The sequence below is a fragment of the Bombus impatiens genome, unplaced genomic scaffold, assembly GCF_000188095.3.
Source record: "Bombus impatiens unplaced genomic scaffold, BIMP_2.2 scf_2222, whole genome shotgun sequence".
Lineage (NCBI taxonomy): Eukaryota > Metazoa > Arthropoda > Insecta > Hymenoptera > Apidae > Bombus > Bombus impatiens.
This window is the reverse complement of record NT_178641.1, coordinates 2623384-2633962: the sequence shown is the minus strand read 5'-3', so window position 1 is coordinate 2633962 and position 10579 is coordinate 2623384. Positions and strand designations below refer to the sequence as shown.

The 10579-nt window shown below is 36.8% G+C and overlaps 1 protein-coding gene across 2 annotated transcripts; it reads right to left on the bottom strand.

The window, feature by feature from the left end:
• Positions 1–246: 246 nt before the first annotated feature.
• Positions 247–10201, bottom strand: LOC100747543 (receptor-type tyrosine-protein phosphatase kappa-like). Of its 2 annotated transcripts, XM_012393048.3 has the most exons (29): positions 9630–10201; positions 9407–9559; positions 9074–9333; positions 8772–8991; positions 8342–8695; positions 7991–8260; positions 7775–7918; positions 7598–7716; positions 7338–7521; positions 7194–7255; positions 6731–6935; positions 6538–6656; positions 6281–6473; positions 5906–6205; positions 5546–5787; positions 4868–5479; positions 4113–4754; positions 3663–3750; positions 3497–3573; positions 3282–3413; positions 2843–2983; positions 2560–2757; positions 2293–2489; positions 1756–1862; positions 1461–1675; positions 1264–1389; positions 880–1034; positions 661–796; positions 247–574 (listed from the first exon to the last, which is right to left on the bottom strand). In XM_012393048.3, exons 1-29 carry the CDS (start codon positions 9811–9813, stop codon positions 500–502), a joined length of 5910 nt encoding a protein of 1969 aa, XP_012248471.1. In that variant the 5' UTR covers positions 9814–10201; the 3' UTR covers positions 247–499. The 2 variants fall into 2 exon arrangements, with proteins under 2 accessions (XP_012248471.1, XP_033180286.1); XM_033324395.1 differs by lacking the exons at positions 9074–9333; positions 9407–9559; positions 9630–10201 and having other exon boundaries at positions 357–574; positions 4113–4413; positions 4483–4754; positions 8342–8991.
• Between the last annotated feature and the right edge of the window lie 378 nt (positions 10202–10579).

The window sequence follows — 10579 nt, the reverse complement described above, 5'->3', positions numbered from 1 at the left end:
TTCAAGCAGATTAATGGCCCCTAGTGAAAGGTGACTCTCACTCCTCGAATTTTGTAAGTACATTTTCAATAATTGTCAGTCATCTTTTTCTCTGTAAACGTTTGTTGAGATCGATGTTTTAATATATCCGTCGAACTTTTATTAATTACGATTATTTTATCGCGATTATTTAACGAGAGGAAAATGCTTCTTTGAATAAAGGATATATGTAATTTGCTGCATGGAAGAAATCATTTTATGACGAAGTCATTGATACTGATGTATATTATGATGTATCATGATAGCATTCGTAAGAACGAAAGTCGTTTGCCTTGGACACTAAAGTATGTGAAAATGTGAAAATTAAAAGACAGGACTTTTTAGTAGTAAGTAATTACACAATGATGTAATTTATAGTTTGAACGATACACATGTTAGGAAAGCGGTTACGACTTGTAGAAGTTACTCGAGTTGATTTATGTAACAAATCGAATCTACTGTGTTCGATTAAATGGTAAGGCTATTCACGCTTCACATTGGTTTCCAAGTACTTTAAATATACCGTGGCTGCATCATACAGGTATTTAATATGTTCCTAGAACAAAAATATACATTGTATACCATTGCAATCTTAACATCATCTAGAGATAGTAATCTTTAGTCATTTTTTAATAAATTTACCGAAGATTTGATAAAATCGGGGTTCAATGTTTCAATCGCGCGAATTGCCAAACAAACGTCGCATTCCTTTTCTATAGTCATTCTCTCCAAAAGGAAACTTAAGGCTAGGTAAAGCCCACAGCCAGTTACGCCGTCGCTAATTTCAAATAGATTCGACATAATAAACGATAATCGACATATGTGTATAAAGATATTTATGAAGTTTCGACATAGCCTTACTGGCAAAGAACAGCGATAGGTCCGTCTCCTTTTAACATTTTTTGCATTGCTTGCCACAATGTCACTAACGCTATGGTTTCAGGTGGGTCTTGGTTTCTGCCAGGTTGCCATTCCGTGGAACACAAGATTGTTATCTCTTGTTCGATAGTAGGTTTCTGAATGAAATAATGTACAAGTTGATACGTTTCGCTTCAGACGAGTGCTATACCGTTCTACTTAAGTATCCTACCTAGTATCTCTTTATTTATAATAACCATGGGCTGTTATGAAATAATGTGCAATTATTATAAATCGAACGAGAAGAAAGCGAAAATGGCGTGAAGAAATTATCTGTTGATAATTAGTTGATAGATAGAAGATTTTAAAAACAATAGCGTAACTCACCTCCGAATTATCGACGAGTGTTAACTTCTGCAATATATAGTGCTCAAATTCATCGAGTTCCTTCGTTCGAATGTTTATATATGGTACTGGTTTAAATTCACCGTTTCTAACAATGGGACAGCACGTCTATAAAAGAGTTAATTTTAATATAACTTCTGACTAATTGCCTGTGCCTTTTTAGCGGTTCGATAGTATACCGTATCTTCCAAATCTGGCGATTGTAACATGACGATTAGCTCCACCTTATACTCGGCCACCATTCTCCAGAAATCGCTAAATGTCCCAGGCAATGGTAGTTGCGTAGCTATATACTGATTCTGTAATCTTACACCGTCCACATAAACAGCGGATATGTAATCGCTGTTCTCATCTGTCGGTGGATATCTTTTTAAATACACTCTGTTGACTTTCGCTGTGAAAGAATTGTCGCGTTATTGCTCAGGCGTTGAGAAAGTATGGAAATGTATAAGAAGCGATGAAATTATTCCAAACCTGGAAATAACTCTGGAAATCTCCTTTTGGCAAGATTGCGTTCCGATAGCAACGTTTCATTGACCGGTGATCGAAGTACTTTGTCGTGCCAAGCCATTTTCTCTAAACTGTTTTACAATATCTTTTTATACACAACGTTTATTCACCTTTTTAAATCAGTGTTTGACTAGGTTTTGTATATCTTTAATGAAATCGTTAGCTATCGTTTTAAGTAGAATGAAACATGAATTGTTCAGTAATGTTATTAAAGATGCTCGAAATCAAGATGAAAAAGATTTTCATTATACAATGTTCGCTTTAAATTATCTATAATGGTTATCGATAACCATATAAAACCTTGTCATTGATAATGGTTACAGATGACCAAAAACAATTTCTATCACCAATACTAAAATACCGTTTACCAGCAATGAAAAAGGTCTGAATCATTTATAATGGTTATTTCAGATCAAAATCACTTAAACCAACTTAAATGTGAATTTTTGTACTATAACTATTTTACTTTGGATTGTAGCAGACATAGACCCTGAAAAATACCTCTCTCGTTGAGTCACCAGTTGTTCTTTAACTTTTTTAATTTTGAGTGGTAGAGATTCGTCGCATGGTAAAGATGTTGAAGAACAAAGTAGACATTCGACGAGTACTAAATGGGCAAATAAATACTGTTGCTTGTTGTTTACCATATTGGGCCGTTGAGACCTGAGAGCTTTCATTTCGGCGAACACGTCTACAGCCTGAAAATATTTTTCAAAAATATTGCTCAGCTTCCGACAGATTCGAGAATATTCTTGAAAGATATTTTACCCCTTCTGCGATCGCACGACGAAGGCAAATGTCGCATAAAATTACAATTCCAGTTCTTCCGACCCCTGCGCTGCAGTGGACCACCACTGGTCCATTTCCTGGTGGTGTTATCAAGAGTTTCTTTAGATATGTTATCATAGAATGTGTGGACAACGGTATGTCATGATCTGGCCATGTTGTGTAGTGCAAGTGCTGGATCTAATTGTTAAACATCGTTCGAAAATATTTCAATGAAATATAGATTTCTAAGATATTGATCTTTTCGTTGAATATCGTTTGTTACCTTACGGGCTTCGTCTTTATACGTCACGTATAAGGTACGAAATGTAAAATGTGCAAACACATCCTGCCTGGCGTTCAAAACAGTTATATCGCCGTACGTTTTCCTTTTTCCAGTGTCAGGCCAATACTGTTCGCATTTTGTCTGTGGGAATTTATGATATGGAGCATGTTGAAATGGATATGATTTGTAATCGAAGGAAAAGGGAGGGAACAAGTTATTAATATATAAATGTACAAAGTTTTAGTGATCAATAAATTCTATCATTAGGATTCGCTCTTAATTTTACTAAAAAAAAATATTAAATTTCAAACGGTCCTAATTCGATCTTTAGCCACTGAAAGAAATGAAAGCCAAAAAATCAACAAAAGTGGACTCGTCGTATTTTCCATGTGTAGTCTTCGTGTGTCACAGACTGCCTTTCAGTTTTGACACATCTTACCTTTCCTTCTTCGGATAAGTTCGTAACCATGCAAATTATGTAACTTTCTTTTTGCCAGATCATTCTCCAGAAATCGATGACCGTGTTCGGCTTTGGACCTTGCGTAGCTATGTAAAACTTCTCTTTGCAGCCCTTTCACAATAATTCAACGTTTATCGTTACAATTTTTTATGAAGGTAAAAATCATGTGTTTTTATCTTATCAAAACTTGCTACCTTGATGTAAGTGGCGTTAATATAATCCGAATAAGGATCGTCTGGAAGTTTTTCCAGTATCACCCGATTTGCATCGTCTGCAGAATACCAGCATTGATTAGCATTTTAGCTCAGTTAAACAGTGAAATATTTAGCTTGGTTAAACATGTTGAAACAGTTTACGTACATGCTATGAGATTTCCGTATCGATTCTTCGATTTGTTCTGCGGTAACATCCCGTACTCAGACGGACTCGTTTGGCCTCTTGGAAGCATCTTTCTCGCGATTTAAATATATCTTTACGATATTTGTTACATCTCTTATACAGTGATTTTTATTAATATTCAGGCACCATGATGTTCGACGTAAAATTAATGCAAATCCGATGTAACTTACTCGCTCCTCAAATATTTTTGGGACTTTAAATCTCGTCTTTATTTACTTTATGAATTATCATTTAAAAAACTACATGTGTTAAATAAATATTATAAAATGTATGTTTCTACCAACTAGAAGAGATGTCGTGATTAATTCAATAAGACTGTTGTAAGCAATAGAGCAATAATACCTTGAAAATCGTGCTGTCTGAATATCGACGAGAATCATCGTAAATCATCTAAAATATCGAAAGACTTACATCGAATTGTCTATCGAGCAATCCAGAATCTATCGCTCGTTTTACGTAATCCTCCAAGTCCTCCACCTTTATCAGAGACATTTGTTCTTCTTTCTGATCAGTGTCGATGATATGCACCGTGTCGCCGTCACTGCAAGGTGTGCTTCCACGCGATATACAGTGTTTAGCATTCGAAGCGAGCGTATTAGTTGAAAATTGCTTAGAGCCCAACGACATTGACTCTATATCGAGATTTCCGGTTTTTTGTACGAAGGATATTTTCTCTTGTACGATAAGCTTCTTCAAAGATCTCCTTCGTCTTCTAAAAGGAACGCGACAAATTACAAATAACGAATCTGTCCGTAAATATCGGGAGGAAAGTTGATCATACCTTCGACAAACTCGAAAGATTTCTAAAATCCCAATGGCAAGAAATATCGCAATGATAGCAATAAGCCACGCCTCGTCGTATCGCTTCGGTACTTCACGGATATAAATCGACGTTGTTTTTGTGACTAGAATCTGATCGTTCGTCCATCCTTCTTCAGGTAATACAATAACCACTATTACGTAGGACTGGAGTGGCTTTAGTGGACAATTTGTGACATTACCGTAAAGCTTGTTATCCCCTATCGTGAATTCTTTATTGGCAAACTCGTCGGTCTGTCGCGGCAGTGAAAGTTTGTTGGACGAAAAATACCTTTTAGTATGATTGTACGTGTGATTGGTTTTATGGAGACGAAAGAAGCATTACGATAAAACAGTGGAATACTTACAGAAAACCTGGCGGCATACCACGCGATCTCGTTAGGTTTGATATCCGCTTTCTGACGTATATATGGACTCAATTCTACGTAACTTTGACAAGCCTGTGAACCTTTTACAACAACGTTTGTTATACTGTAGCGTGTGTCGTTCAGAACGGCAGGAATGTGCAACAAGATCGTCGAGTCTACGTTAGACACTTCCATCGTTAACTCTCTCTCGAATCGCATGGCTAAAGACGTATTCACGTCTATCACTTTTCTCTCACCATACGTCTCTGTATTCGTAACAGCTCGAATGGAAATTTTGTAAGTAGACGAGGGCAATAGATGCAGTTTCTTGTTGTACTGTAATTGATATTCTACGATATGATATTCATAAAGCGTGCTCTTTTGCGATCGTTCAATTAGCATTCTCAGATCGGACGATGTCATTTCCGCGCTTATCACGAATTTCTGGATACGCCCATTTGCTTTCCAAGGGTGGAACCAGGTTAGGTTCACCGCTCCTTTCTCGAGAGCTTCGACGATAATTTCCGGCGCTTCTGGCTTAATCTCGTTCCACATAATCGATACGGACGATAACGGGCTAGGAGTTGACACATTTACATTCACAGCCGAAACCTAAAACACATTAGTTGTTATCGCGTCGAGATTAATCATAGAGCAACAGGTGGCATCTCTGCATACCGTAATGAAATCAGCTGGTTGATGGGACTGATCGATGATTGCGCAGATGTATTTATCCCACAGTTTACAATACTCCGTTGGCAGTATCTTCAATTTGACCTCGCAATTCTTATGACAAATGCTTACTATGTAATGTCGTATTTCTCCATTGGTCGGTGGTTCTGGCTCTAGCCATCTCAAGTGCACGTTCTTCGATTTCCAGTCGATTTCATAGATTTCTAATTGCTTTACGGACGGCGGAGCTATTGGAAATTAATCTTGGTTATTAATATTATTTGAAAATACTGTTAGGACGAAATGTTCGTGCGAATTCGTGGCGTAAAATTTAAGTTAAACTTTGTGGAAACGCGATAAACTAACCTTTCGGTGGAGTGATAAATATAAGCTTCTCATAATGCAATCCGTTGTATTTTACAGTGTAATTTCTGATAGCGTAAATTCGCGCTTCGTACATTTCGCCACCATATAACGTATGTTCCAAGTTGAGGGAGTATTTCACAGTTTGCTCCGTGGTTTCGAAACTCGATACCGCTTTGCTAATACCAATGACCAGAATCTTTGCGATGATAGGGCCGGAAATGGTAGTGCAATCTATCGGGGCATCCCATGTCAATGTATAATTTTGAAATCTTAAATTGCTGTACACTGCACTCGGAGTGTCTGAAAGTGAAAGGCTGTCGTTATCTTTGCAACAGAAAAATTTGAAATTCGTCAAAAATAGCGTGTTTCTTTTACCCGACTGATTCGTAGAGAATTCGACTTGCGTTTCTAGGCCACGATAAAAAGTGTAGGCTGTTATTTTTCCAACATAACGCGCGTAAGAAGTCAGATTAGAGAACGTAATATTGGTGGACGTAGTAGAGGCAGAAACAGTGTCTTTTTTTAGCGATGGAATTTTCAAATTTTCACAGCCGAAGTATGTTTGGACCTCGAAACATATTATCACGTTGCTAATCGGTCTTTAATTAGCTAGAATCGCGTCTTTTAGTTACCTGTAACACAACTTCGTATTTCCTTATGATCCCATTTGCGTATAGAGGAGGGTCCCATTTCAATGCCACTTCCTTGTTTGATAACAATGTCTTTTTAACATTCCTTACTTGTGACGGTACTATTGATGTAAATAGAGATATCATAGAAGCAATAGCGTGAAAGGAATGAAATCAAAGAAATTACTCTAATTACCTCCGTCAGAGGTCTGAATCACTCGTGCAAAAAGAAGCTCCAACTCATACCAGATTGTAATTTCGTAACTAGTATCAGGTGTCAGTTTTGTAAATTCGTAGGGCAATTTGGGTAGCTTTCCTTTATCAATTTGTTTCAGTCCATTTTTTATTGTCAATAGGTAGTCGTAATGCTGTGTATTATTTGGGCAAGGATACAGCGTTTCCTAAGAATCAGTAACACAAGACATTTTCAATCAATGGAGTATGTTTGTCAGGTAGTTGATCTACGTATACGCTGGATGACATGATATTTTCATTCAACCTGATAGCTTAAGAAAAAAGAAATGTTTCCAATAAAAATTCGTTGAATCGAACAGAGAATTGACCGATATAAAAAAATCTTGTGATAACGTAATTTCGTTCGAAACATTTCTTTGTTCCAGAAGCAGCTGAAATATTATGCAATAAATATTATACGTTACTTCTCGATGGTTCTTTAATATGAAACTAGTATTCCTTATTTCTATGTCGAATGTGGGAGCCCCTGAAACATTTCATGATTTATTATCTATTGTTGAATTGATAATTGTTGAGGAGGGGGTGTATTAAATTCAACGATAGCTCACAAATGCAACGTGTTGTGAAATTCTTCCATCCACCGGTTATAGGCGTGGAATCATCGTTAACGTACAGTGAACAAGAAATTCTGTAAGAAACGCCGGGTTCTAAGTCATCGGTGTAGCCAACTATCGTTGATGTATCGTTAACTATCTTGGTATAGTTTCCAATCGGATAACTTTGTCCCTCTTTCTAATAGAAACAAAATACTACTTTCCTATCTTAAATTGAAACGAAAGCGTAGTATATTCGAAAGCATTCTAATTACCCATATAGCAAATCGATATCTAGAAATGATCGACTTGTATATCTCTGGCACTGGCAGAGTCGCGCGTACGGTTGTTTCATTGACAAATTCGATGTTAGGTGGTGGAGGATAATCCACGGCTTGAACAAATTCATTGGTATTTATATCGTTGCCGCATTGCGAATATCAATCGCTTACCTGTTTTACAAAAGGGTGGCAAGTGATATCGTATGGAATTATCGCAACCAGATTTACAGTGTCCCGTTATAAAACTACAATTGCCTGTAGAACACAAACCACAGGTTTCCTTGCAATTATATCCGTATTGACCGATAGGACATTCTGCAAATAAAATCCGTTAAGGAAAATTGTCGTCTCTCGTTACTTATCCTCATTACAATGCGCAGTCTTTACTAGCTTCGCAATTCTTCCCCATAAATCCTGGTGGACATTTACAACTCGTTGCGTTGCAAATTTTAATTCCTTTGCAGTCCACACTGACGTTTAAATGTTGTTGGCAACTTATAGAACAATAGGGCCCCACCCTGCCCTCGGGGCAATGCAAATTCTCTACGAGATCTTTCTTGTCCAGCAAGGAGTTTGGCGTGTACGGTATCAGTTTTTGACACAGTTTGTTGGAAACGATTGATTCGAAATTATCGATTACACTATATCGTATAGCGTCTATGAACAAGATGCGATGGTAATTTAAATTTAATATGCATATCATTGACATTTTGTCGAAGTTACTGGTCACAGACGTACCTACTGGAGGACACATGCGAACATTTCTCACAGCCCACGATGGTCTCTGACTTTTCTGTCTAAGTTTTGGTATTAGTTTAAGTTTTACAAGTCTACCAATGTCGGAAGAAACAGTCTTGTTAATTCGAATATATTGCCACATGGGAAATTTATAGCTATCAGCTTTTGTAGTAAATCCATCGGTTGTTTCTAAACTTTCCTTGTTACTTTCGTTAGATGATTTGACTAATGCTATTTCCATTTGACATTCCTCACACAGGCCAACTATCATTTCTATACAAAGATTCGCTGTGTCCAGATGTAAAGTAGGACTCGTTAAAATTGCTTTTGAATCGGTTGTATGGAGAAAATTGTCTAAAATAAAATTACACGGTCGTAGATATTTTTTATTCATCGATTAATTCTGATTAATCAAGGTGAGCCGACTAACATAAGTGAAATCGAAAATGCAAATTTTTATCACTTATTAAAAATAAGTGATAGGAAATAGCTGACTCTCGCCTTTTAGTATCATGATGGTAATCCATAACTAATTTTGGTAGATAGGTGTTCCCATCTGTCGTAGTATAAAAGTTTATAGCAATTTTTGTATCATTTGTAGTCCACTGAAGAATATATGTATTCCACTTATCCTGGAAACATATTGGACCCTATGCCGCAATAAATATAATTACGCTATAATTATTTATAAAAAGGAATCGTGATACTAAATAAATACGCATAATGAATTACTTGCGTTATGTGGTATGTTTGCTCATTACAGCTGAACGGACCCATTATACATCGCGTTAGTATAACATTAACTTTGAATCCAAGGTCTAGGAAAGACATCCTATAACATAAATCTTTCTCGTAATTCGCAGAGCGACATAGTAGTATCGTAAAGTCCGTATTACAAACACGGAGAGAAAATACAAGAGCTCCCGAACTTTGAAATTCAGTAATCGAATGGACATTGTCTGGTGTATAAGAATAACCGTACTCTCTGAAATCTAAAAGTTTAGTCAGTAATTTGAGCACGTTAAGTAGTATTAACTAATTTACGTTGAAACTATCGGATCGAACCTTCCCATTGACGATCAAACACTGGACCCATGGGTGTTTCTTTGGAATCTGTTAGATGCCAACCTTCAGTTTTCCACGTTAACATGCAACTATCAAACGAAGTTAGATCACAATCTATTTCCCTTCCTTTGTACGTATTGTGAAATTGGAACTCTGTACGTATATGCCAAATATTATAAAGTAACTGCGACTTTCATTCATGACACTGTCGTTGAAAACTTACTAGATGTACTGTCAAATATATCACTATCTATCTTCCAGGATAAAGCGCTACCATCATCCTCTGATACGCACATTAGTTTCCTATTCCCCTTTTCATTCTGGTATATGAGAATTGGCTCCTGTATCGACCATGCACAAATGGTAACTGCCTGTACCATGAGGTACGATGAAGCTAACACATTCATCGTAGATCGTTATGTGTTATTCAAACTGGTGAAATAATTTTCCGTTTCTTTCTTCTTTAGTGAAACGAAATTTTAAAATCACGCCTCATAGCATAGGAAATAAACGTTCGACACTGTCACTTTCGCGTTGTTAGCGCATCTGTTACAACGAACCACTGTTGTGTTTGAACTGTTCGAAATGGAAGATTTTGAGAGGGACGAAGTAACTCATCTTCCTGTTGGTGATATTGCGATAATAACTGGACTCGTACGATAACTTCTGACTATAGCGGATGTAATGAGATAAATGTACCTACATATCGCTGCTTGGTTACTAATAATTTTAGTTTACTAATACTATGACAGGACTCGCAAATTTTTCTTTGCTTTTACTGAATACGGCCGTTTATATTATGTTGCTGGTTTTATCACGTAAAACGGCATATTTATAATTCCATCAGTTTCGCGTCAGAGTGCAATTATAGTAAATAATAAGGCCTGTATTTGGTATTTTCAGAAATCTAAACTTTAAGAAGCCTCTCCTTTTGGCATTTTTTAAATTGGCCTATTATCAATGCTAAGCAGCGATATTATTATAATTGCAAGTAGAGATAGACCAGAGAAGTCAGATTCGACTACTATACTCGTCGTAAACAGACTGATTATTTTTCGTTTTATCGTTTCTTCGTCAGCGCACAGTTCAGCAAACGGCTTTGCTGATTCGACGCTAAAACAAGTGAACTTTGCCACAATTCGATCATTTCATCGATGAATGTGAAAATGGTCG

Coding starts and splice junctions, on each gene's coding strand:
- LOC100747543 (XM_012393048.3), bottom strand. CDS start 9,813: ATGAATGTGTTAGCTTCATCGTACCTCATGGTACAGGCAGTTACCATT. Junction 7,717..7,774: donor GCCACCCTTTTGTAAAACAG/GTAAGCGATTGA, acceptor AATTTGTTCAAG/CCGTGGATTATCCTCCACCA. Junction 1,863..2,292: donor CTGGTGACTCAACGAGAGAG/GTATTTTTCAGG, acceptor ATTGTAAAACAG/TTTAGAGAAAATGGCTTGGC.